General features: G+C 43.3%; 1 protein-coding gene across 1 annotated transcript; it reads left to right on the top strand.

Annotated features, from left to right (window-relative positions):
- The first annotated feature begins 10,011 nt into the window (after positions 1 to 10,011).
- adgrl4 (adhesion G protein-coupled receptor L4) lies at positions 10,012 to 26,850 on the top strand. The gene is made up of 16 exons (XM_079739458.1): positions 10,012 to 10,069; positions 10,643 to 10,786; positions 14,170 to 14,319; positions 14,856 to 15,005; positions 15,707 to 15,777; positions 16,319 to 16,492; positions 17,018 to 17,201; positions 17,743 to 17,856; positions 18,195 to 18,394; positions 19,713 to 19,892; positions 21,211 to 21,414; positions 22,681 to 22,901; positions 23,503 to 23,569; positions 23,660 to 23,751; positions 25,744 to 25,912; positions 26,511 to 26,850. The coding sequence occupies exons 1-16, from the start codon at positions 10,024 to 10,026 to the stop codon at positions 26,571 to 26,573; spliced, it is 2,229 nt and encodes a 742-aa protein (XP_079595584.1). The 5' UTR covers positions 10,012 to 10,023; the 3' UTR covers positions 26,574 to 26,850.
- Positions 26,851 to 27,285: the final 435 nt, after the last annotated feature.

Here is a 27,285-nt window from a genome sequence, read left to right as displayed (position 1 = left end):
CTTCTTATCCCCCATTGAGGGCAAATGAAGGGAATGAATACCCAGTGCAAGAGAATATCTGAGAATTGATTAAATGTACTTTTTTAACACGATATTTCAATTCCAAGTCCCCCTACCTACCCACCAACGCCCCTCAAAAAAAATATTTCCGGTTAACATATTACAATGTATGCTTATGATCCCTGGTAAAAAACAACAACAAAATAGTCACCAGTAAATACAGGCACGTGACCTGAGCACGCTGTGGTTTATTCCAGCGGGTCGCGTCAGGTGCAGCCCAGGGAACTTATTAGCAGGCTGTCCCTGGTGGCCGCCCCCTGCTAGGGAGGGAGGCGAGAGGGGGGCCTTCGCCTGACGGAAGCTGGGCGTAGCGCTGCTAGCATCCTCCGCTGGACAGGGAGGCACTTCAAACAGGCTTATATTCAAACACAGACGTCGAGGCGCTGGTGCTAATTAATACACAAACTGCATTAATTACCCATATATGTATACTCTCAATGTTCGATGTTGTATAATCTTCCTATAATGCAATCAAACCAAGTAGGAAAACCAACTGCCGGTTTGAAAAGGATATTTTCTTGTTTGAAGCGAACGGGAATATAGATTAAGTTTGTATTGTATGCAGATGATTGTCCGAGACACATCTGTGTAATGTTTGCCGGATTTTATTTTTCAAACGAGCGCCGTGTTTGCATAGGCGGGGGAAATAAAGCCAGGCATTATGTATGAGCCGCTCATTTTGGAAGTGCTAATTGAGTAAATAAAGCAATCCAGATGGGACCGCATCACCATATTGGTTTCAACAGGAGAGAAAACCATGCAACACAGCCTACCTATAAGATATGTTTATAAACGTGTAGTACTCGGTCATGGTGAGCAAGCTTTGAAAAGTTAAAAGATAGCATTACGTGGCGATCAATTCATAATAACCCACACTGAATAACCCACACCAGAGGTGTAAAATTGTGCTGCTCCCAATCACACAAAAGTGTTGTCTTTCTTTCTTTCTTTCTTTCTCCGTGTGCAGTCCCCAATCTGTGATACTGAATTGTTCTTAAGCAATGTTGACTTTGCAACACAGTTGGGATTGCGCTGATGCAAAACACCTATGAAATACAAAAGGCACAAAACACACTCCATTGCTAAAAAACGACAACTCCCGTCATCAAATGTAACATCCCTGCACATGCAACAGCAGTGCTCCCGCACACCATAAGGAGAACAGTAGGAACAGCACTCTTTTAAGGAGAGCTTGCACCCCCCAGCCCCCCTCCAGATCAGCCTCTGAACAAACACCACCAGGCAACAATATACTCAAACCTGCAGCAGAAGGAGAAACAACTCAAAGGCCTCCCCTTCGCAGCTGCAGGCTGCCGTACTGTACCCTGTGTATTCCCCTGTTCCAGGGAAGAGGGAAAATCTGCTTGAGCCATAAAATATATTGCTGGCCTTCCTAACACACACACACACACACACACACAATCTCATGCACACAAACACACACACAAACACACACATGCTCACACAGACACACAATCTCATGCACACAAACGCGCGCACACACACACACACGTACACAAACACAAATTACACACAGACTTATAGAGACACACTCACTGCCATACACACACAGACACAAATCAGGAACACACACACGCACACACACAAGCACGCGCAAACAGACACAGACCCAAACAGCCGCACACACAAAAAGGACCCACCAATGCGAGGACCATAATAACTCATTGTCCGGAGCAACACGGGCCTTGGAGGTAATCTTCAGATCTACCCAGTGAGGAAATATAGATATTTGTGAGAGCGCTGAGGGGATTAGGCAGGGTTTGGCCGGCTCCCGGGGCCCCGCGGCTCGTGTCATGCTGTGAGCACACACACATGGAGCACCGGGGGCCCAGGCTGTGTCAGGCTGTGGTGGATGAGGAGGATTTGGTGGGGCTTCTGTATTATGTTGATATGACCCCTAAACCCCAGCCATCAGCATGAGATCCATGCAGGGGGTACACGCAAGAGTCCCCTCTCTCCCCCCCCCCCCCCCCCCGTATGCATCTACTCTGGGCTTTTTATCCTGTCGGGCTGAGGTTGGCGTTTTAGTTGAAGTTAAACCTATGCGTTTTGCATTGAATATTGATGTAGTATTTTTGATAGTTTTGGGGACTGGGAGTTTGTTTTGTGCTACTTTCGATCCGCGTCACAGTGGAGTAGTTAGGGGTTCGCTTTCTTGTTTAAAGGATGCAGATTACAGACATTTGGGGTTCTGAAACCTGAACTTTTTAGCTGAATTCTGTTGGACTTTTACGGCCTGAACCGGCCCATATAATACGGCTGCACATTGGGAACTGCGAGTTCGACGAATGGAAAGAAGTAGAACGGAAAGTAGACGCCGAATGTAGGATTAAAGTTGCGAAAAGGCTGCGCGTCTCTCATTTACTTAAACAGATTACAGCACTCGCGTACCCATTACCCCACCCAGAGAATCTCCAGCTTTTAGTTAATCTATAATGAAAAATAAATTAAGTTCCTCCCTACACCTTCATAACATTTCAATCACCAAACAAATGCTCAGCTTTATGGGAGAAGACACAGCGATGCTAATGATTTTATAAGCAGACGGCCTCACCTGACATCTCGCTCTCTGTTGCCTTCTCCCTCAATTCAATTTGCCAGGCTTCTTCTCCGCAGGTGACCCAACCTATGAAAGGGCATGCTAAATGTAATTATCAGAGCTACTTGAAATTTTATAAATACAGAATTGGCCTCACAGGCTGGGGGTCCTATACAAGAAACTAATGGTCTCACCTTTAACTTTGCATAAATCAATCGCACCAAAGGTTACACCAAAGACTTGGCACGGCTTGTCCGGGGCTGTTCTAGACATCTTAAAGTGTTTGCGATGTTACCCAAGTGTGTGTCTGAAGCGCACAAGCACCACCAGTAACTCTGCAGACAATTGTTTGTATCTGTAATTGTGGCTGTGTGTGTGTGTGTGTGTGTGTGTGTGTGTGTGTGTTTGTGTGTGTGTGTGTGTGTGTGTGTGTGTGCGTGTGCGTGTGCGTGTGCGTATGTGTTTGCTTGGTGTGCCACGTGTGTATGTGGTCGTGTGCCTGAAAGTAACTTAGCATATGTGCAGAAATATATTATAAAATATGATAAATTATACCAAATTCAATATTTCTGTATTTGAATACCAATCACTCACTGATTAATACATTTTACTCCACGCGTTTAATCTGTATTTAATGCGTGAAGTTGGACTTTTGTACGCCACCCTAGCATTCTGAAAGATTTCAATGTTGACGTTACTCACACACAAAAAGAGGGATTTATTGATTATTTTATAACATGACATTTTGAAGATTGACAGTGGAGGCCCTCCGCTTACTCAATGGGAGCTAATTTTCCCCTCGAGCGGCCCGCTTCTCTCTGACTGCTGCCAGTCGGTTCCAGTCGCTAACCTAACAAGAGGCTGGTGTCAGGAGGCGGAGGGAGGAGGGGGGGAAAGAGAAGCAGCCCAATCAGTAACACTTGTTGCACCTGCGCTACATGGAAATGTAAGAGTTCTGTGTTTGACAAAAATGGAAAACATTGTCTCGTAAAAAAAGATTTCAGGGAATATGGATAAGATCACTCAGCTGTGTTCAATCTGCTTCAGGACAAATGCATTTATGAGGCGGCCAAGCGCGGATGGGAGATTCATTTGTAAATTGCACACAGGTCTTTCTGGAGTAAAGCCACTAAAACTCCAGTGGCAAGTTGTCACAGGGCAATGTCTATTTCATTTCACTGTTTTGTTTGGGGCTGGGATTGCATTCCTCAGTGGAATTATATACATTTCAGGATATGACACTATTATATTTAAAATGCTTCCCATTGGAAATGTAAAAGCTGCATTTTAATAGTAGCTTTGTGATAGTATTGTGAACATTTCAAATGTCAAAAGAGAATGGACACATTAGTGTGGTACTATTTCATAAATTGCACAATCCCAATAGGCTGTATAGTTCAGTAATCACAACATATACACAGAGCTGAAAATACATTTAACATAGAAGTGAAATGGCCACATTTAAAACAATGAACAAAATGCTTTTTAAGGAGCTAAATCTAGCAATTGTCCTGTACCAAATCCTAAAATGACCATGAAATATCATCAAAGATAAATACTATCTTCTCCGAAAAGAATCCCACAGCCAGTATGTTCTTTTAATTTCGGTTCCGGGTCAGAATTACAGAATTATGATTCTGTATTTTTCCGAGTACCCTGTGTTGCCAGATATGAGACAAATTGGCCCCTCATACACAGCGTGCCACAGCCATTGATGCAAGCAAACGAACTGGATCAACTGAGATTGCACTAGATTCTACCAGACCTGAAAAGCCTCGTCCTCTTTTGGAAACGCTCCATGTTCAGAGCAGTGCTGAAAGACAGGTAAATATTGGAGTTGCATTTCAAAGATGGTGACAGTTTAGAGCCCAGAAGGATTTCAAGACAGATGCCACAAGCCACAGCCGCTTTATAATTACAAACAATAAATAAATTGCAATCGTATAAATTTGTGGATCGATTACAGTGTAGAACTCGTCAAGGCTTAGTCCAAATAGAATAATTGCTGTCATCTCAAAAGACAATGTTGCGCTCGGTTTATCTTTTGCTTGTGTTCATTCAGTGTCCACAACCTGGCAACTCTTTGCAAATATTGTGAATTTGGATTTCAATACCCGTTTTGAAAGCTCTGTGTGAATGTTACATATTTTACCTTTGAGTTGCCTGTGTTTGGAGGATGGCATGTGAAAAGAAAAAGTATTTAAAAATTGTTGCTGTTTGTAGAAAACTGATAAGGCATTTCATTAATTGATATTTTATAATCACACACATGAAGGTTTCCCCAATACCTAGTATAATATATAATAAGTATAGTTTTTTTATCTGTGAGTGTGACCCACAATATCTCACTCAACTTTAATAAACATAGTTTGCTTTCATTGCAATTTTATCCTGGCTCTTTAATGCTTAACTTAAAAATCAGTCTTGCTGGGATTTAAATATGAATTAATTACACATTCTAATAGTTGAAAGAGAATATAATTCTATCAAGGTTTCATTTTATGCATTATGTTTTTGTCCATATCCAAAACAAAAAGGAAGGACGGTTTTGGTTTTGCGTCGCTGAACATCCGCTTCTTGCTTGGATTTTGTGCCATGCCATTGTTGTCTTAAAAAACAAAAGGAAATAGTCGTGAGCTGAGCTGTCCTGTAGCTTTGCTGACCAGAATCAATCTGTACAGTTAATTTGAACATTATTCTTCCCAAATAAACATCCACGTTAAGGACAGGGAGTATACAAGCCGTTTTCACATGCTCAGTGCATTCCTTACCCTAAAATCGATCACGTGCCACATATAAATTTTTAATCATGCCCAGATACACTGTCATTTTGTACAGCATGAAATAAGGTGAACCGTGCGAGACACACTATCTTCAAAGGGGAATGCGGAGCATCACTTCCTTGTTGTGCAGCTGTGACAGGAAGTGGGTTCTGTCCTGAGTCCAGACCACTTATAACTCCTTGAGGCCAACACTGAAGCCAGAGCCAAAACCCGTTTTCGTTTGTTATTGTTTTTTTTGCACAGCTTTCCTGAAGGCGACGGGAACAATGCTGTTAGTAAGTGTGGAAGAATTGCTGTAGCTATAGCTGTTTTGGTGTGAACTCTATGAATCATGCGCTGGCCTGTGTGTTCTACATGTTGCGTGTCATCCCCCAGTCTGTGCTCATTGGTTCAGGGTTTTCCAATGTCAAACTTTCGTATGTTGAATGAATCATTTGGCCATCACTACACAAAATATAAATTTATATATTCTCTGTTCATGTTGTCATTTTACATTTTTATTTCAATTGATTCAATTGTTTTGATTGTTTGGGCGACCATTGTCTCGTTATTAGTTTCTAAAGAAGTTGTACTTGTTAGTATCCAGCACAGTAAAGTACTGTAGTGTGCTTAGGTAGTTGTCACTAATGTGCAAAATGCAATGCATTTTTGTTGTTTAATAAAAGAAGACTAAGACCGCTGACCGTATTACCCTCCATTGTCAAAGACTAGGAAGGATTATTATTAACATAAGTAAATATGAGTATTAATAAGAGACTAGAAGTAGTTGAATTATAGAAGTAGCATTAGTGCTATATATATATATATATATATATATATATATATATATAAATATACAAATCTATACAACAATAACTTAATAGTATCCTAATTTGAAACCTGTGCAATCACAACAAGTACTATAAATTGCTTTGCTTTATGGTTGTTTTACTCTGGTATACATGGTCCTACTATAGTAACCACTCTGGCTTCATTTGAGTACTACACCAGATAATCCCCCATAGGTACATCGTCCACTCAGCTGCCTTCTCTCTAATGCAATTTTAGTATACTATGCTTTGTTGGTACAGTTTGGGGCAATTTACACCATGATGTTAATTGGTACCAAGCAGTGCCATCAATTATTCAGGCAGTAACCCACTTTGTCCTACTAACAATAGTCCATGCCTTGTAATCTAAAAAATAAATATATCTATCTATTTATTAATTTGACCTTTATTTTTTTTCGTATTTCATCAGGGTTTCAAGATTTGTGTGAACATTGAATAAATAATGTGTTTTTTTTCCTTCTGTTTTCGTTCCAAATGCAAAAACCACAAAAAAAATGTTACCAAAAAAAATTACCAAATCTCAAACTGCTTCGGAGATCGCGGAAGAAGTGCGAGCATGCATGCTGCGCCTGGCAAAACCACGTCTCCGCGTCTCATACACACACACACACCAGCTGGGCCCTGTGAAACCTGAGCAGCACGCTTGCTTTGTCTGCTCAACCCCTGCTCACTGAAATATTCAGGAGCCCCTAAGTTCATGAGACGATGGCTGCCATCTGTGCCCCCCCAGCATCCAGCCCTCCCATCCAGTCTCCCCATCAGGGCCCAACCTCTGAACACGTGTGTGCAAACCGTCCAAATAACATACATCTCTGGTTTGACTGTATACAGTGTTCTCCATCCGAAATAGCTCCCCCCGATAGCGTAAACAACGCCTTTTGTTTTTTTTTCGGGTGTGCTTTTTTGTTTGCGCGCACCCACAGACTCTCTACCACCACCGCAAAGTGTCTGCCACGGCGTAGAGACGACCACATCTCCATATTCATAAGGGAGGAGAGGAGTGCAGAAAAAAAAGGAAAAACGAAAAACATTTACACACGACGCTGCTTTCTCACCTTCTCAAAGAAATCATCTCTCCAAGGTGTTTTGATTTTTTGCTATTTTACTTTTATTTTCTTCTTACGCCCCGACGTTCGTTACGCTGCAAGCAAGCTGCCGTTATAAGCTTAGCGAAAGAAATGCCTTCAATATAGGAGAGATTTCCTGAGTCAAAACAAAAAAGGATGGAGAAGGAAAGGAGCAATCAGCTCAGGTTTGTTCCAGATAACATCTCCTTCCTTCCTCGTCATCGGGACGGGGTTGTTGGCGTGGAGGGTTGGGGGGGCTTGGTGTCAGAGAGAGAGAGAGAGAGAGAGAGAGACATTCAGATGTCTCCGGGTTTTATTTCTCCCCACCAATCGCTTTCCCCAGTACAGAAATGCAGAGTAATTCTAACGGCTGGTATTGGGAGCAGCTGCCTTTTTCTCCCTAACAGCAAGGCATGAGCTGCTCAATGCCTGCGCTGCCTGAGCAATTCAACCCAGGGCCCCCAAAGGCAGTCACGTTCCACGGTTCAATGCAGGCCACAAAGAACTCTTTCCACCCCCCCCCCCCCCCCCCCCTTACCAACCCCCCCCCCACCTCCCTCCCCCCCCCCCCCCCATCCCAGTGGGAACTATTCAAGTGTTTGTTGTGCGGGACAACATGAATGAATCTCCATCACACCTGAATACCTTGTGGTGAGCCTCCCTCACACCTGAATGTGCCAGCCAGACGCCCAGTTGTGTCCTGTTGTGTCAGGCAGCGTCTCAGCTCCCCTGGGCTGGTCCTATAGCCCCCTCTTGACCACCATGGCTAATTCACACTGAACCCAGCTCAGCGTTTAGCTCAATTGTACACAAATTAATATTTATGCTTGTTTGTTTTGTTTTTTGGAAGGGGGAAGGGGGGTGTTGTGAATATCACAACCTCTTGAAAAAAATATGAGAACGTGTTATGTGATTTAATTTCCCTGGCAGTGTCATTGTGGACCCGGAAAAAAAAAGAGAAGGTGATTCTGAACAGAGAGAGTGGAAAGATGTGCCAGCAATGTACAATCAACAGCTCTTTGTTGGTTTGTGAGTTATGCTTTTTCACCGTGACGTTTGTTGGAGCAACGACCGACATCCACCCATTCTCATTTCCCAGCCGAAGAATAGGGTCATTACTGCATGGCTGGTGTTGAACTACCCGAAATAAAAAGTGCTGGCCGTGTTGTTTTATTGCTTATCATCAAAGACACAGTGCGCAGTGTATACTACAACACAAAGACCCTTATCTCTCCCTTGCTCTGGTGCCTCCATTTTTGTGAGACATCACAGCAAATTATTTTAAGTACGCTGATCGAAAAGCTATCGAAACGTTGTTATTTTTGACGTGTTACACACACACACACACGTACACGCGGACACAAACACACACAAAAAATGTAAACAATAGCGAATTGAACGATATTTGTCCCGAAGTATTTACACAGCGTGGGTCTTTTGAATGCACTTTCAGACCGAGAAAGCAATGTTCGCCAGACTATAAAGTATAAAATAAAAAAGGGAAAATATTGAATAAGTGCTATCCAAGTGACTTTTGTATTCCCCAGATGTAAAACATAAAAGCCAAACAAAATGGTTGAACTATGTAATTTTTCACTCATTGAAGTGATGGTTATAAGTGCGACGCCATATTATATCAGACAGAGAATACATTGCAATTGTGTCTCCCCCCTAATGGTGTCTGTGTCTCTCACACCCATACACACACACACACACACACACACACACACTCCCTTACACACACCAAATGTGTGAAGATGCGACTGGATTTGCATCCAGCTGACAAGAATGCCCCCTGAATAACCATAAAACATTACCGCACATCATTCAAATAAGTGTCCAGAGAGAGACATGCAAACGCGGACAGTAAATATGAAACTCACGACTATAACTCTAGAAGTCTGCACTTATTAAACATCACAGTCAATGTCAAACCCTTCCACTTTTTCTCTCCTTCAATTAAAGGAACGAAGGCACATTATGTTTACAAATCTCCTTAAGCCACGGTATATATTACCCCTCTGGAACATCGACATTGGACAGTGAAGGACACAAAACACAGAGTAATATGTGTGTGTGTGCGCGTGTGTGCGTGTGTGTGCTTGCGCACGCTCGTGTGTTTGCACGTCTACGTGCACGTAGACCATACTGAGGAAAGGGAGGTTGTGTGTGGGAGTGGGACAGAGGGTGGGGGCTGTCCTTCGGTGAAGTCAGTCTGTCAGTCAGTGTTGTTTTGGCCCAGTGTTTACATAGCCTACTGTACCGCCGACGGCTCCCGCGAACAATGGAACAAGGTTAGCCAGAACATGGTGCAGACCAGAGTCACGTTGCCGTTAAAAACTTATTTTCTGGCCATTTTCAGCCATAAAAGAAAAAAAGTTAAAAATAACAACGGTGAAATAAAAGTGATCTACAGAGGCCAGGAGTGGGCTAGGGAACAACGGCGAGAGATGAATGTTGGGAGGAGAAAAAGGAAAAAAGTGTGTGTTTCAAAAAGAGACTCTCTGTCGTGCTTAGACACCAGCAAGGCCTCCTCATTCTCCCTCCGCTTCTCCTCCTCCGTGTGTGCTTCTGAAAGCTGATTAAAGATCAGGGCAGGAAGGGCCAGGTTTAGGGAAACAGGAAGCCTGATGCGGGGAAACGGCCCACGTCACCAGCCACACACACACACCCACCCCCCGGTTTCCTCCACTGAAAGTGAAATCCTGAGCCAGCGCAAGAGTATGGACTCTTTGCTCAAGTCCCCGATGAAACTTGTACTTTTAACAGGTAAGGGCTTTTTCTTATTTCATACCACCAAATGATACATTATCCGCATAGCACGGTGGGCTTTCAGGTACAGACTGATGCAAGCAGCTGGGGTTTGGGGTAGTTTAACGTTTTGTAACCAGATGTAACATACATCAAAACACTCCAGGTGGCTTGAAGGAATGGTTTCCCCACTAAGGGCCCAGCTCCCATGATAAAACCGTACGACGACACACTCACAGTGTGACCGTGGAAGAGGAATAGGAACAGATTCTAGGCTGGCTTTCGCATGTAACCTTTGGAGACCAGCTAGGATAGAATTGGCTAGTAGAGTAGCGGCTAATGTCTCTGAATCCATGGGGATCGAGAGTTACCGGGTTCGATCCCTGATGTCCGAAGCGGTCCAACCTGACTGTACAGGGGGTCCTTAAGCGAGACTTCCCCCCCCTAGCTGCTTCTAGCCCCCTTTAGTCAAACTGCTAAGTGAAACTAAATTGCGAGCCGGTAAGCCCGATTTCTACCTTAGCCGTGATCCCAAATGCGTTCGCCCCCCCAAAAATTGAGAAGGTGTGTTCCCTCTGTTTGGCCGCGCAGCATGGCTCTACGGTGCGATGAAACTGTGCCGCGCTGACATCTGCTCCTCATGTCACCGGCTGGCGGTGTGCGAATCCCGCGGCGGACCGAAGGGCTGCTACTGCAGCCGCGGATTCACCGGCGACGGCACCACCTTTTGTTCCGGTAAATAGAACCAGCCATTCACCCAGCCGTGACTGCAAAACAACGCCTTAACACAGACAAACGTCTGGGGCTTGGGGTGGAGGGGTGGCCCACGACTCCCTATAGTCTGTGTGTGTGTGTGTGTGTGTGTGTGTGTTTGTGTGGATTTACACTACATTGGTGTTTTATGTGAGGATTTGATGTTAGAAAGAGCGATTGTCATTACGCGTGGAGAACTTTATTTCTGAAACATTAGGCGGGAGATGTAATTGGTTTTTGTGTGCGTGTGTGCGTTTGTGCTCTTTTGTGCGCATATAACCGCGCGGGTTGGCAAAGGAATGACATGTTTTTAGCAAAATGCTTCCCTCACAAGGTTGATACATGTATCAGTGGAAAAGTAATTACTTTTAGGCCTGGATGGAAAAAGAAATAGCTTAGCGAGTGGATGATTTGAAATTGCAACAACAACAACAAGAGCTATTGGAAATAGATGCCTTATATCACAATTTTCTCCACTTCTCACATCAATGGATCTGTGGCTTTCGGCAGGTGTTTATCTCTTCAACCAGTTTGAAATATTGGCTTTTCTTAAACTACTTGTTTGCTAAACATGACATGTAAAAAGGTAACCACACCTGTTGGGTTTACAAGTGTAGAGAATTAGAAGTGGATTGGACACGTTGCTAAGTGAGAGAGAGGACTTGTGATTCTGCCAGAGTAAACACAGCTTTTTTTGCAGGAAAAACATGATTAATCTTTTTTCTTTTTTTTCTTCACTGCTCAACACTGCTTAAATTATGAATGTAGCACTGCCTTTTCCAGACATCACATACTCAGTACAACAGTATTACTGCTAGAAGTAGTAGGAATACGGTGGATGGTCCTGCCTGTATCCCGATGAGAGTGCGAAAGAACATCAACACATCACCCCCTATCCTATCATCACTGCACTCTTTCTCCCCATCTCTTTCCCGAATTTGAACTCAAAACCCTCCTCCTGACATTCAAATCCATCTTCGGCACAGCACCACCCTACCCAAAGAAACCCTCAACTCCCCAAATCCCTCCCGCAGTCTGTGGCCTGGCAACCGCCTGCAACTCCTCACCCCCAGGACAAAGCTCCATGGGGGACTGGACGTTTTGCTCTGCCGCCCCCGTCTTTAGAAGGCCCTCCCTGGCCATCTGAGTGCACCGTGACCCTCGCCGTTTCAACTGACGTTTTTGTATAGGACGGACTTCAGTTCGTTTTTCATGAGCGTTTTGTAATGTTTTACCACTTTACAGAACCTCCGTCTCTCCTAAACGTTAAGAGCTTTATAAATATTGTTATGATTATAATGATGAATAATATTGTTAAAACGATTGCATTGCATGAGGTTTGATCCGTGCACACCATATTAACAGCTGCGCTGGGGTTATTTTGTAAACAACAGTGTATGAAGTAGCTTGTTGCACCGTGACTACCAGCTGGCATCCAAACCTCAGTGAGGTCATCTCTAATAGAAGTACGGAGAAAAAAAATGGAAAAGCAATTAAAATAAAAAGATATTCTTCTGTTACTGACCATGAACTTTCGATGGCCCTGTGCTTTCTTGTTAGTAGCCGCTACTTAAATCGCGTTCTTGGTAGCTTTTCTAGTTTCCTTCCATCTTTGATTTTAATCACGGCCAGGTTTTAGACATCTCAGGGGCCTAACAGAATGGTGAGCAATCTGAGCACGGAGCAGTCGCTGACCTCCAAACAATCGCACACAGACCGACGCAGGGGCGGGGTTTGGAGGGCTTCTGTGTATGATTAGCGGTGGGCCGACCTGACCCATAACACCTGAATGAAGTGATGTCGCGGCCGTTGCCTCTTTCGTTGGTTCTTTCTTCCTTTCCTTGATAAATGCTATGTCATGGCGTAGTTCATGGTGTCTGCACCAGTGGACTTTTCTACTTCAGGCTTACTCGTATCAAGTAACGAGTTGATTCACGGAAATCTCTCATCGACCCTCGGAGAAACTCAATCAACGGATGGGGGCTTGGATCAATCCAAATCACGCCAATTAGAGATCGTCTCCACAAAAAAGCAAACCCCTTTATTCCATTGTTTGTTTTTTTATTGTTTTTTATTCTCACTTAGTGGATGTTGAATCTAATGGAGCAGAGAGCACATTCTTGTACATTAGTTGCAGTAGGAGAAGACACCAAAGGGGGTTTATTTGAGGGTTCCTGTGGGCGCTGTTTGTGTGTTTGTGACAATAACGGTTCAAAAGGTTCTGGAATGTGGTGAAGATATTTCCCCTGAATCCCGCGTCCCCACCCATTCTGGGAGCTCAGGATATCCCTTACTGGACAGGTTTTTATGCACAAAGTACATGGGGGAGGAAGACTGATGTGGCCATTATGGCTCAACTGAAAAGGAGACAACAGCAGAAAGTCTGGGAGGGTCAAGTCCAACAAAGTGGGACTGGGGGAAGGTCATTTAAAATGGACGCCTTTACAGCGCCACAGAAGAAGAAAGGAATAGAGGCTTTCTTATTCACTCCAAGTGATTTATTTTTCTTTTTTTTCTCCCTGACGACCAGAACCGATTTGAAAGGTTATTAAAGAACTTTTTGGCACAAAATAATGAAGACGATTTGTACAGTGTGGTATGCATCTCCCTCCGAGAGCGATAAGATGAGGAATAATATTCTCTAGGACTTACTAATAATGCAGCCACCAGAGGACCAAAGGAATACAAGTCAGCCCTGTGATGGCGTCAGTTTTAATGAAGTTGTTCCACAGATTAATGATTTAATTAGTAAATCACATCAAAAACTACCCCGAGATTATACCCAGAGGAGGCCCACCACTTAACTCATGTCGTTTGGTTGATTCAGAAATGACTCTCGGTATAAAACAAAATGTTTCATATTGTCAGCAGACAATGAAAACTTTGAGCAACACAAAAACCCTGCCCATTGTCTGTTCCCTTCTCAAAGTTGTACTTCTGCGTCTGTGGCTCTTTAGCAATCTGTGTCACTTTAGCGCGGAAGGGACAAATAAGGCTCCCTTTTAAATAAATCCGGAAGGTTTAGTGTTGTCGGCTATCTGCGATACGGAGAGACGCGTCTACTGAGCTAACAGATGTAGCGCAAAGATAATTGCAAAAACCACCAGAACTATTTTCAGAGACATGACGTTAGGAATAGACGCCGGCCCGAGAACATTGAGATACCACAACCCTTACACCCAACCCCCCCCCCCTCCCCCCCCCCCCCCCCCCCCCACCTTCCCAAGTAGGCCAGCAGCTTTCGGATCGTTTCTGTTTCCTTCCTCTTCCTCCTCTTCTTTAGGCTTTCCTTTGCAACTAACCCAGTTTTTTTCCATTTTATTTCCACGTATACTCTTCCTCCTCCTCCTCCCGCTTCGCCACAGACGACAACGAGTGCCAGAACGTGACCAATATCTGCGGGGAGAGGGCGGAATGCACCAACACCAATGGCAGCTACTACTGCACGTGCGTTCCCGGCTACAAGTCCACCGGACCCGAGAAATTCCAGACCAACGGCGGCACAGAATGCACCGGTAACGTCCCTCCCTCAATCTCCCCAACTCCCCCAGTCCCCCTGGGTGCATGAGGGGAGGACGCTTAAGGACAATCCCGGACTGATTGGTCTGAAATGACAATGGATCGTTTAACAGCTCACTGTTTTGCCTTCATGCATGCGCCAGTGTGGCGTCATTCTCTTCCTAGCGTTTCAAAACAGTGCAACACAATGCGGTGCAATGGAATGCAACCCATTACAATATTGGACACGTACACACGGACACACGCGCACAGACGCACGCACGCACACTTAAAATTCCATTACGATACCACATATTTGCATCTCATTTATATCGACTTTGTGGCTTTTAATCAGAAGGATGGAGCTATAAAGTTGTGCTATAAACACAGCTCTTTTGCCGACCCGAGAATTTAACATCACAACAGATTTTGCAAATGCTGGCTAAATGAAATGAAATGACACCCAAAAAAAAATACATTTAAAGTTAAAAAAAAATGATCTGCTTTTTTGTTTTTTCTTGTGACCGTTTACAACCTGGGCGCTACGGTAAAGACATTGATGAGTGCGAGGCGGTACAGCGGTGTGGCCAGTATTCCAACTGCCACAACACAAACGGATCTTTCTACTGCACCTGCCAGCGGGACTTCAGCCCCTCCGAAGGGCCCGCACACTTCCAGCCCGACAACAGCACACACTGCAGAGGTACGCGGGACAATGATGTATATACTTTAGCTCTGTAAATGCTGCGCTTCCACATGTTTGCACACACAGGCACACAAAGGCTCACGCACACACAATCGCAAACACACACATTTTTAGGCACGCATGCACCCACACATAGGTACACATCTAGGCACACACAAATGTAGGCACACATACTGATTCACACAAATACACTCGCATACAGATACACACACGTACGCGCGCACACACACACACACGGAAACACACACAGACACATACACACACAGGCACATATTCAGACACACACAGACCCACATGCACACATAGGTTCACACCTAGGCACACACAAATGTAGGCACACACACAGATTCACACAAATGCACTCGCACACACATACACACACGTAGCAAACGCACGCACACACACACACACACACACATTTAGGCCCACGTAGGCCAACATGCACACAAACTCACACACACACACACACACACATACACAGCATAATAAGAGCTACACAAGTGGGAGCCTCATTGGAAATCATTATGCAATATTCATTTCCCAAAGTTTAAGGCTATTGGGATGATAAAGAAAACTGACACATATTAAGCACCATACAATTTCCAGTGCAATTTAAAAACAATGTGTGAATTTATTTTGCCTGTGAGATCAGAAAACCCACTTATCAACCTAACACTTTTACTAATTGTTGCTTTCAGTGCACCCTCAGAAAGACTGCCATGACAGCGCCGGGTGCCTCACACAGACTGTCAACAGAACTCTTGAATACGTGAGTGCTGCTATTCTCAATGGATGGTGCTTTAAAACATAGTCGGACACTGCCCTCTGTTGGTGAGAATGTGACAAGACATGAATTAAGACTTCGCCTACCCAGAGTTGTCGTTTTTACAAGATATCTGTATCAAAGAATTCAATGCATGGGAATTTTACATGCAGTATCATTTTTAGTTGCTTAGTGAAAGGTTATTTTGATTTGCTGTAATGTATTGCAATGTTATTGCTTGCTTCTACTCGCCCTACTGCATCTCTCACCATTTCCAGATTTATATGTTGCAAATAAATAGATACATTTATAGCCATATGAATAGGGAAATTGTGTTTTCGTCAGCATACCATCCGAAAACAATTCATAAAATTAATGTTCTACACAAAAAAATAAAATGTTCTATATTCTATCATAAACACCCAAGATATCTTCTGCCTCTGTCATACCGACCATCAACTTCTTGTAGATGATAGCTTTGGGATTCTAAAAAATAAAACTTCAAAGCCCAATCTCTCTATTTTTGACGGTGTTATTCCTTTTGAAGATCGCCAACCTGACAGAGCCCAGGAGCATGCTGGGAGAGATCGCGGCGAAGACGTCCGGAGACCTGACCTCGGTGGAGGTCATCTCGTACGTGGAGGCCTTGTCCCGCTCGGCCTGGCGCTTCGAGGGGAACCATGCCGTCAACAAGCCCGGGGCTGTCAACGCCACTCTCACTGTGAGCTCTGTTTTCCAACGTTTTGGAGGATATGCTTGAAAACGGTCTGAGATTAAAGTGGTTTATTCAAATGATTAAATGATTTAAAATCCTTTTAGGAAAACTTTTCTTTATTGCATTGTTCTATTTATACTACTCATAGCTCACAGCAATATAAAAGTAAATGAACGGAAAACAATACAATACCATACGACAGACATACATACATACGTATCTACATATGTACATACATACATTCATGTGTATACGTAAATACATAAGTCCATACAAACAGACATATATACATGCATACATACGTACATATGTACATACATATACAGTTATATACAAATCTATATCCATATGCACATGCATACACATACATGCAAACAATCACACCTACACACCTACACACATTGAACGGGCCTTTCATCTGAATTGTTAGTCAGAACACATCTGAAATACAAACCATACCAGCATGCATCAAAACACAAAGCCGTCCCAATGCAACATGCATTCATGCATTCCTCTGGCGCTGGTGGACAGAAACTGGTGGCGGCGGTGAACAACCTGGTGGAGAACGAGGAGCTGGTGGCATGGAGCCGGATGGCAGAGGACCTGAGGGAGAACACCGCGACCAAGCTGATGCACGCGGTGGAGCAGAGTGCCCTTGCTGTGGCCCGGGGCAGCAGGACCCCCGTCCAGCTGGACATCAGAGCCAGTGAGATGGGTGAGAGGCCGCCGGGTTATGCCTCACACCGGTTCACATGTGGACAGTATTTCTGACGATGATCCTAATGGATGGGGTGTAGTTATTTAGGTTTGGGTGCTAAGGGTGTTACCGTGAGTTCATATGCTGGTCATTCGTCGTGAGCAGCAGAAAGGGGTGAAGTGTCTTTCTCGGTGGATGCCTCATCTGTAGTAAAGTGGGTTAGGACCCAGGGTTGGGTGTCCAGCCCACCAATTTTGGATAGTGTGTATATATATATATATATATATATATATATATATATATATATATATATATATATATATGTATATATATATATATATATATATATATATGTATATATGTATGTATATATATATATATATATATATATATGTATATGTATATATATGTATATGTATATATATATATATATATATATATATATATATATATATATATATATATATATATTATTATTATTATTATTATGATTATTATTGAGTAGTATTTTTCGAGATTCTTATGAGTTTGTTCTTTGCATTCCCTCTCTGACACACAGAGTTGAAGGTGGTGACGTTCGACGCGGATCAATCCCAGGAGCCGCTGTCTGTGTCCCTAAGTAGAGATCTTATTAAGATTGAACCCAAAGATGGTCTGAAAGACCGCAGTAATGGTGAGATGTTTATTCATATATTTATTTACACAGAATGTTATAAATTATACAGTTTTTTTAAATATATATATATACTGGTGTGTGTGTGTGTATGTGTGTGTGTGTGTGTGTGTGTGTGCGCGTGCGTGCGTGCGTGTGTGAGGGTGAGTTTTCAAGATACACAATGATTTTATTTTATATATAGATTTTTTATTACTTGTGGGTCACAGTCAGTAACCTCCTGAGTCACCCGAGTTACGGTTAAAAGCGTCCCCGTCATCGTTTCAGGTCAGCTAATAAAGTCACTTCCTTCCTTCCTCCGCTTCCTCCCTTCTCTCCTCGCCTTCGCGGTCCGTCAGGAAGCGTCTCCGTGGTGTTTGTGCGATATGACAGCCTCGGTGACATCCTGAAGCCCAGTTCTGACCCGGGAGTCACCGACTACTCGCGCTATGCCGGATCGGGGGAAATCACGGTCCACTCCCAGGTGGTCGCGGCCGCCATCAAACCTGCTGACGTCTACCAACTGGAACGCATCACCCTCACTCTCTGGCACAACGAGGTAAAGGGGGACCGCGGTCGCTGATACCTTTTGCTGCATACTGCTGAGGCTAGCTTGACTCGTACGGTTCTCTGCTAATATAGCGTAGCAACCGCGGAGTGCGTCACTTCGGATCTGAGAGCAAAACTTTAAAAAGTTACGATTTGTTTTGCTTTTTTAGTCGCCTGCCGGCGTTTCTGCGTCTTTTGCACTTCGGCTTGTTGTTGCGCGCTTTTAAAGTCGTTAGTATCTGATTTGAGAGGTCATCAAAAGCCCATCACTCCCATCACTCCACCGTGAAGATGACAGATCCTGCTTGACGTTATTGTTATAGAACGATATTGTTCTAGAACTACGCAGTGCTTTGTTTTTTTCTTAATCACTCGTGGATATTTTCCCCACTGGAACTATTGGGGAAGTGTTTTTTTATTGCACTATTAATGTCAATTACAGTCAATTCCAATATTTGTTCCATCCGTGTGTTTATTTGCTTTGTTTGTCGCGTGAAGATGCACAACATAATGGTTACTCATTATAGAAAACTGATAATACCTGTTATATTGCTCACGTATAAATAACTAATTTATTCTGAATTGCATGCTTGCTAAATCACCGTAAACATTCCCTTACAAACCAACAAGCCTGCCTTGCTTGTTATAGCTGCTGAAAATGTTTGTATTTTCTTCTCATAACATAATGTTGTGTTGCCATTCAAATATGAATCATCTCCACGCAACGTTGAACCATTCAAGGATGCATGAGGAATATGCTATAAGGAATTATACGCAAATATGTACAAAGCCAATTGGGAAATTTTGCACAGCAATGGCTTGGCTGCAGTGGAAGGGGACAGTTGAACTGACAACTTCTTCCATCCACAATTGTTTCCAATGCGCAATGTTTATGATGATGACGTAGAGCTGCAGCGTCATTGATAGATTGATTGGTATTAAACATCAGGATAAGAAATTTGGCAAAGGAAGGCAAGGCCACATTATTTATATAGCACTTTTCATACACGAGGCAGACGAGGCAATGAAATAATAAAATAAAATAGATAGGTTTAAGGTTTAGCAGAAAGCTAAAGCAAACCTAATATAAAATAAATACATAAAATAAAGGCAAAGTTAAAAAATGAAAGGCCAATGTATTTAAGATTCAGCAGAAAGCGAAAGCAAGCATAAAATTATATTTCTACATCTCTAATATATATATAGTGACAAAAAATGTGGTTGTGGCACGTACATAGTCCCTTGGCCCTAGAGGCACCACACCCGGCACACCGAAAACAAACCGCATTCTCACACCAACCTCACCCTCCTCTCTTCACCCCGTTCAGCCTATCGACGTGGACGCTGACGTGACCAAGTGTGCCTTCTGGGAGTACGACCCGGACGCCCTGCAGGGCCACTGGGCCACCCACGGCTGCACGAGGGAGCTGGTCAACAGCACCGCCACCACCTGCTCCTGCAACCACCTGACCCACTTCGCCATCCTTATGTCCTCCGGGCGTGCCAATGTAAGTACGGAGCCTCCCGGACGCGTGACGCTGGGCAGTGGGTCATACTTCCGGTGAGGGCTGAGCGATTTGGGCAAGTAATCGAATTGCGATTATTTTGACCAATACTGCGATTTAGTCTTTTTAAAGTTCCTTATGTTCTTTATTATTCACCAAACAAGCAATAAATCATTCTATAGTAGGACCAACACAACATTGGAAGCAGTCAACATATAAACTGCGTTTTCAGGCTTATGTGTGGAGATGAATTGATGCATGAAGTGATATTATAACATCTTTATTTAACTATTGATTCGCAGCCTTTGTGATTTGCAAATATGGTCACGTGTGTTTTGGAGCACTCTGAACCTTTCAATGAGAGCTAGATTAGTAAACACTAAAATACTCAATAGATTCAGGGAACTTTGGATGGGCACACATGAAAAAATGAAGTAAAAGTAAGAGGAACATATTTAATAAAAACATATTTAGACCGTATCATTGTTGTAAAACAAAGTAAGCCCTCACTTTTTCTTTCTTTTATTTTCTTACTTATTTTGCACAGACCTTATGGGTGGTTAGCCTTCAAATAATTGATTGCCCTAAATAGTTGCCTAAAACATTCCCTTAAAACATATGAACTAGAAATGGAGAGAAAAAATCTAACACTCGCCCACGGTTCAATACATCCAGGGAATATCTATCTAAAAATCGTTTTATTCTTGGCACTTTTGGCCCTTTCACCTACGGGAGGAAAATCTCTACGCATCCTCTCTGAAAATGTTTAAATAGCTGTAGTCCATAACTCAGCCACTAGAGGGTGCTGATTTGAAAACGTACACGTGCAGGCCCCAATCCCAGCCAACAGCGTGCAGCTGCGCCGGCCCACTATACCTTGTAACTGTCATCAGCATTTTGCTCGCTGCTTTTGCGTAGCTCAGCGCCTCTTTTTTTTTGGCAGTGAGCGCCTCGTGTTTTTGGCAGAGCGCCCCAGACGCCCCGAGTTGAATAAAATGTCAACTCAAGAAAAAAAAAAATACCAACGTCACTGCACATTTAGACTGTACATACTGGAGTTGTTGCATTGTTGCAGCCTCGCTCTGCTTTTTTCCCAGGCTTCAACAGAAAGGCAGTGCAGCGCGCCTCACGTTTTACCGCCTGCAAACGTTTTAGTTTATCGCCCGCCTCAAGCTGACAAACGGCTTTAGACCGCTGTTGTGTTTGGGTCCTCTTCTGATTCATATCGATGCATGTCTCCACAGGATTTCACAACCGAAGCTGTATGAATCCATCTCTCCATGATAAACGACCCAAACGTGTTTTTAACATATTTCTCCAGCTGGTGGCCCACTCCAACGTCCTGATGCGCATCACCCAGCTGGGCATGATCATCTCCCTCATCTGCCTCTCCATGTGCATCTTCACCTTCTGGTTCTTCAGCGGGATCCAGAGCACCCGCACCACCATCCACAACAACCTCTGCTGCAGCCTCTTCATGGCCGAGTTCATCTTCCTGGTCGGCATCAACATGAACACACACAAGGTACCCGCGCGTAGGAGGAGGAGGCGTGGTGGTGGGTGTGTGTGTGCGTGTGTGTGTGTGTGTGTGTGTGTGTGTGTGTGTGTGTGTGTGTGTGTGTGTGTGTGTGTGTGTGTGTGTGTTAGTGCCTTCATACCAATATAAGCACAATTACACATTTGGAGATGGAGATGACGGCAGGCAAACACACACTCACTCATTCACACACGGTACCATGTTGTTGGACAGAAAGCGTGTGCGTGGTTCAGGTGTGTGTACAAATAAACCTACCATAAAACACACGGAGATGACCTAAGCAAATGCGTCACACACACACGCACACGGTACCACGTTGATAATAACATTATTAGCCAGGATTAGTATGTTTTCTCGTTTCTCCTCACTCACTGCAATGTTATTAAATTCCACTAATTTAATTTGTCGGCAAATTCCAGTTCAAAGTAAACAGGCTTTATTGCTTCGATCAAGCGTCTCTATTTCCAAGGCATTGTTTTATTTCCACAAAGATGATCAAAGTAACACATGCTCATTAAATGCAAACGGCAATTAATTTAAACCGTTGGGTGATATCATAAAAGCGGTTTGTTACAGTGTTTATGCCTTTCCCCGGTTTATCTTATATGCTCTCTCGGCGCCAATTTCTTACTCCCCTCCCTCTCCTTCTCTGCCCATATCCCACTCTCTGCTCCACCTTTGTCGTACCACTCTCCCTCTCCTTCCCCCCTCTCTCTCCTCCCTGTCCCCCATCTCTTTCCCCCTCTCTCCTCCCCCTCTTTCTCCCCCCTCTCTCTCCTCCTCTCTCTTTCCACCTCTCTCCGGTCCTCCCTCTCTGTCCGCCTCTCTCTCCTTCCTTTCTCCCCCCCCCCTCTCCTTCCACCCTCTCTCCTTCCTCTCTTCCCCATTTCTGTCCCCCTCTCCCTCCTCCCACTCCCTCGCTTTCTCTGCCACCCTCTCTCCCCCTCTCTCTCCCCCTCTCTCTCCTCCCTCTCTCCCCCCCTCTCTCCCCCTCTCTCTACCCCGCCCTCTCTCTCCTCCCTCTCCCCCCCTCTCTCCCCCCTCTCTCCTCCCTCTCTCCCCCCCTCTCCCTCTCTTCGCCTCTCTCCTCCCTCTCTCCCCCCCTCTCTCCTCCCTCTCTCCCCCCCTCTCTCCTCCCTCTCTCCCCCCTCTCCCTCTCTTCGCCTCTCTCCTCCCTCTCTCCCCCCCTCTCTCCTCCCTCTCTCCCCCTCTCTCCCTCTCTTCGCCTCTCTCCCCCTCTCTCCCCGTCTCCAGCTTTTCTGCTCTGTGATCGCCGGGCTGCTCCACTACTTCTTCCTGTCTGCGTTCGCCTGGATGTGCATCGAGGGCATCCACCTGTACCTCATCGTGGTGGGGGTCATCTACAACAAGGGCTTCCTGCACCGCAACTTCTACATCTTCGGCTACGGCAGCCCCGCCGTGGTGGTGGCCATCTCCGCCGCGCTCGGCTCCAAGTATTACGGCACCGATAAAGTGTACGTGGGAAACCGACCGACTGTTGTTGTTTTTGGATTGATTGACTTTTGATTGATTGTAATTTATTTCAAATATGCAAGAAAAACATGTCATCAACTGATGTTTTTTCCTTTTTTCTTTTGAAACATTTGAAAAGGAGTGGGAAGAAGTAAACGTTGTCCACTTGGAAGCACAAAACATGTTTTCTAAAGATGAAGTATATGCAGTACATAATATATAGTATCTACATATACACATATATACATACAAGTACATGCGTCCAAATACACATGAATTCATACACATTGTTGTTGTTATTGCTGTTTATTTTATGATGCTGATGGCGGACCGGGGTGCATTCTTTGGGAGTCCCTTGAGGGCCCTTGAGGACTTGTTTTCAAGGCTTTGGTGCTCAGCCTGTCAACAGGTGTCAGGGAGGTTGTGGTTCTGCTGTGTCCTCCTCATTGAGGGAAGGCTGCAGATGAAAGGCATCAGGGAACGCCGTGCGTTTGGTTCACTTTATGTGGGGAAACACACCTGAAGCTTGAGCATTGTGTAATGGAAACTGTTGTTAGGGTAACTGTGTTGCGAAGTAACGCATTTTATTGTGTTGATTTATAGGTGCTGGCTTAGTACAGAGAACAACTTCATTTGGAGTTTCATTGGGCCCGCGTGTCTGATCATTTTGGTATGACGTATATTTTGATGCATCCATTTTTCATTCTGATTTGTATTACTGTATGTTTATTAAAGAGTGTTTTTTTTTCCCGTCGCTCAGGTCAATCTTCTCGCTTTCGGAGTCATCATCTACAAAGTTTTCCGACACACTGCTGTGAAAAAGCCAGAGATCAGCCATTATGAAAATATCAGGTAAAATCAGCAATTATGAAAACATCTGGTCAAATCAGCCATTATGTAAACATCAGGTAAAATTGGACTTAACAATGACAGAAGTGTAAAAGTATCAAAGATGATCTATACTATTGGGTAATGAAGATGTGATATATTTCAGATATTATCTAAAGCAGTGGCTCTCAAACTTTTTACCATGAGTACCACCTTAGAAATGATTTGGCTCTCCAAGTACCACCGGAATTAAAATAAAGTGGCATAGGCCTATAACTACATAGAGTTTACACAGAAGGCGTTAATATTAATAATACGATTTATTATTCACATAACTTTACTTGACCTAAGCAACCAACTGTCTATAAACTGTCTATAAACTCATGTGTTGTATTTAAACACTAGCAACGTGACAATACTAGCAACTGAACTGCATCAATAGGCCTACCCAGCAAATGGGGATATCATCCGGCATATAACATACCAGTCATGCTAGTGAGGTTATTAACAAGTGTACTGCATTAAAACATTCACAGCACTGCATATTAATTTTAAAAACTGCAGTCAACCAATCATGTGAGGTAAATTGTACCACATCAAAACATTCAAAGAATTGAATATGAATATTCAAATACTGGAGTCAAACAATCCTGTTATAAGCAATTGCAGTGCCTTAATCATGCACAACAAAGAGAGAAATCATGTGTACAGCAAAAACACTATAATCAAACAATCATGAGTAAGATCAAGTGTATTATAGAAAAATAACGGAAATATTTAATCTTCAGTATTAATAATACTGCAGTAAGCGCCATAAGGTCAGAATATAAACTATGTTTAGGTTTGAAGGAGAATGTACTCAGGCACACATTGAAAATTAAGAATAGTAGCCCCTACTGTGACCTTCTCAAAGTAATGCATTCAAAGGGAATGTACCCATATGAATAATAATAAAAAAGAAATTGGTAATGGCGACTCTGGGCCTATCATGCTTAGTGAGAGGGGTTTGCGTGGCTCTGTGAACAGAGTTATGTGATGTCTGGGTCGATTAAGGTTAGCTTTAGCCTCAGACTTGGTTCAGCATCCAACCTGCTTCTTTGTTTAGTCTTAATGAAGGCAAGGGAAGAAAAGCCTTTCTCACACAAATACGTGATCGCAAATGGAATGAGAAAGCGCACAGCCTTGTCCGAAAGCGCAGGATATTCGCTGCATCCAAAAGTAAAGCAATGTCTCGCCTCTGAAGGCAGACTTCAATGTCTCGTCACAGAACAGTTCAAATAAAAGTTCCTGCTCAAGAGCCGATAAGTTCTCCTCCAGGACGTCAGAAGCCTTAATGAGAAGTGGATCTCGCATCCAGGTATTACCCTGCACAATAGCAGGGAAATAGTCAGTCAACTGTTGTAGGAGAGAGTTCAGGTGCGCAATGTTGTCCCTGACTTGATCAGCGAGCCTGAGGTTATTGTCAGAGAGAAAAGTCTCCAGATTAGGGAACTTGTGGCTTGTGTGTTTAGTGTGTTTGTGTGTGGGTGTACATGCAAATTAACTTTTTTAACGATTGCTTCAACTTTATAAAAACAATCGTGCATACTCTGCGTACCACTAGGGGGCGCTCGCATACCACTAGGGGGCGGTATCACAGATTGAGAACGACTGATCTAAAGCATTATATGATGTCATGCATTATTCATGTAATGCAGATATGGTGTATCACAGATGTACTACAGATTTGATGTTAAGAGTTATGTGATGTAATGCAGATGGGATGTAAATCTTTATTGAGATGTAATACATATGTGATGTCATGCATTGGATGATGTCATGCATTAGGTGATGTAATACAGATATGATGTAATACATTAGGTGATGTTAGACAGATGTGATGCATTCGATGATGTAATAAAGATGTGATGCATTAGTTGATGTTATACAGATGTGATGCATTAGGTGATGTAATACAGATGTGATTCATTATGCATTGTCATTATGGTGATGTAAAGAGTGCCGGTGCCCCCCCAGGTCCTGTGCCCGCGGGGCCCTGGCCCTCCTCTTCGTGCTGGGGGCCACCTGGACGTTCGGCTTGCTCCATATCCTCCACGAGACCACCCTCACCGCCTACCTGTTCACCATCGCCAACACCTTCCAGGGCATGTTCATCTTCATCTTCCTCTGCGTCTTGTCAAGAAAGGTAAGAGAAAATAATATATATCGTTGGAAAATATTTCATAATTTCATCAAGCATTACGTTGTGTCTGTATATCCACATTTGACACGTGTACATATTGCATTAAAATAAAATAAAAAATATATATACATATATATTGCATAGATAAAAATGTATCCATCATACTTTCACACTTTTATACTATTGCTCGGTAGAGTTTACATTTCCAACCGCGAGTGTCGGATTAAACGCTCTGGTCCCCCCGCAATAAACATATCGTACTGGGAAGGTATTAAATAGATCTTCGAAACCATGAGTTTTACTCTCGTTTATGCCATTTCTTACTCACCTTATTGAGTCTTCCACGAAAATGTCTTGGTTACTTCCAACCTGTGAGATTTCGGTGCTAGAAGAACCGATTTTTCGTCTCAGACTGTTTATATTAATGTGGTCGCCGAGAAGCTGCGATCAAACAGCTCAGCCGTGACGATCTGGAAAACAGCCCTCGTCCTTCAGATTTCCTTTGAACGTGTATCACATCGCACAACACTCGCATTGAACGGTTCAACAACACACATTTTCAAATTATGTTCATTATTTTTTCTTTTCTTTGACTGTGCAGGTTCAAGAAGAGTATTACAGGCTTTTCAAAAACGTTCCGTGCTGCTTTGAATGCCTGAGATGAGCCATTGTGATCAAGGTCAAAACTGCGTTTAACTGAACCTTTACCAAAACCAGTCTTGTTGCATAAATGGATAGCACCGGGTATATAATGAAAGACAACTATGTCATACAGAATTCTATGAACTGTTTTTGATAGTTTCATGGTGTTCAATAACCTTGTTTTTATTTGAATCATTTTCCAAATGGCTTACTTTCTTTCGCCTTTCCATGTATTTTCTATTCAATGTTATGCAATACAGCTGTAATTGTTGTTATGGTGATCCGGTTAATAAATTATATTTGTGTCACATTTTAAATCTTCCCACGTTTTGCATTTTCTTTTATGGTAAATTATTTAAATAAAAGTAATAAACTAGTCTTTTTTATTTATTACTTTCTTCATTTATGCATATACATTGGATCCTTGTACATTGTACTTTTTGTCTCACCAAGGCCCTAACTAACGGCAGGGCTGAAAATCATGAATTCTGTTAAAATAAAGTAAAGATCTAGCATCAAAGATGTCTCCAAACAAGAGAACCTGCAACCAAACTGTTAAGGTAAATGGCTCCATCTAGTGGAACAAACGAGGAGCGCTTCTAAAATGAGTTTTCTATAATTATTTGTGTCACTATCAAAATAATAGAGGGCTGCATTGACAACGCAACTCAGAATAAATGTAAAGAATTTATTAAAATAAAGGGTAATAATAGTATACGATATAAGTCTAAGCA

The sequence above is a fragment of the Pollachius pollachius genome (genome assembly GCF_949987615.1).
Source record: "Pollachius pollachius genome assembly, chromosome: 7".
NCBI classification, from domain to species: Eukaryota; Metazoa; Chordata; class Actinopteri; order Gadiformes; family Gadidae; genus Pollachius; species Pollachius pollachius.
The sequence above is the reverse complement of the archived record's forward strand: the minus strand, read 5'-3'. Positions and strand labels throughout refer to the sequence as shown.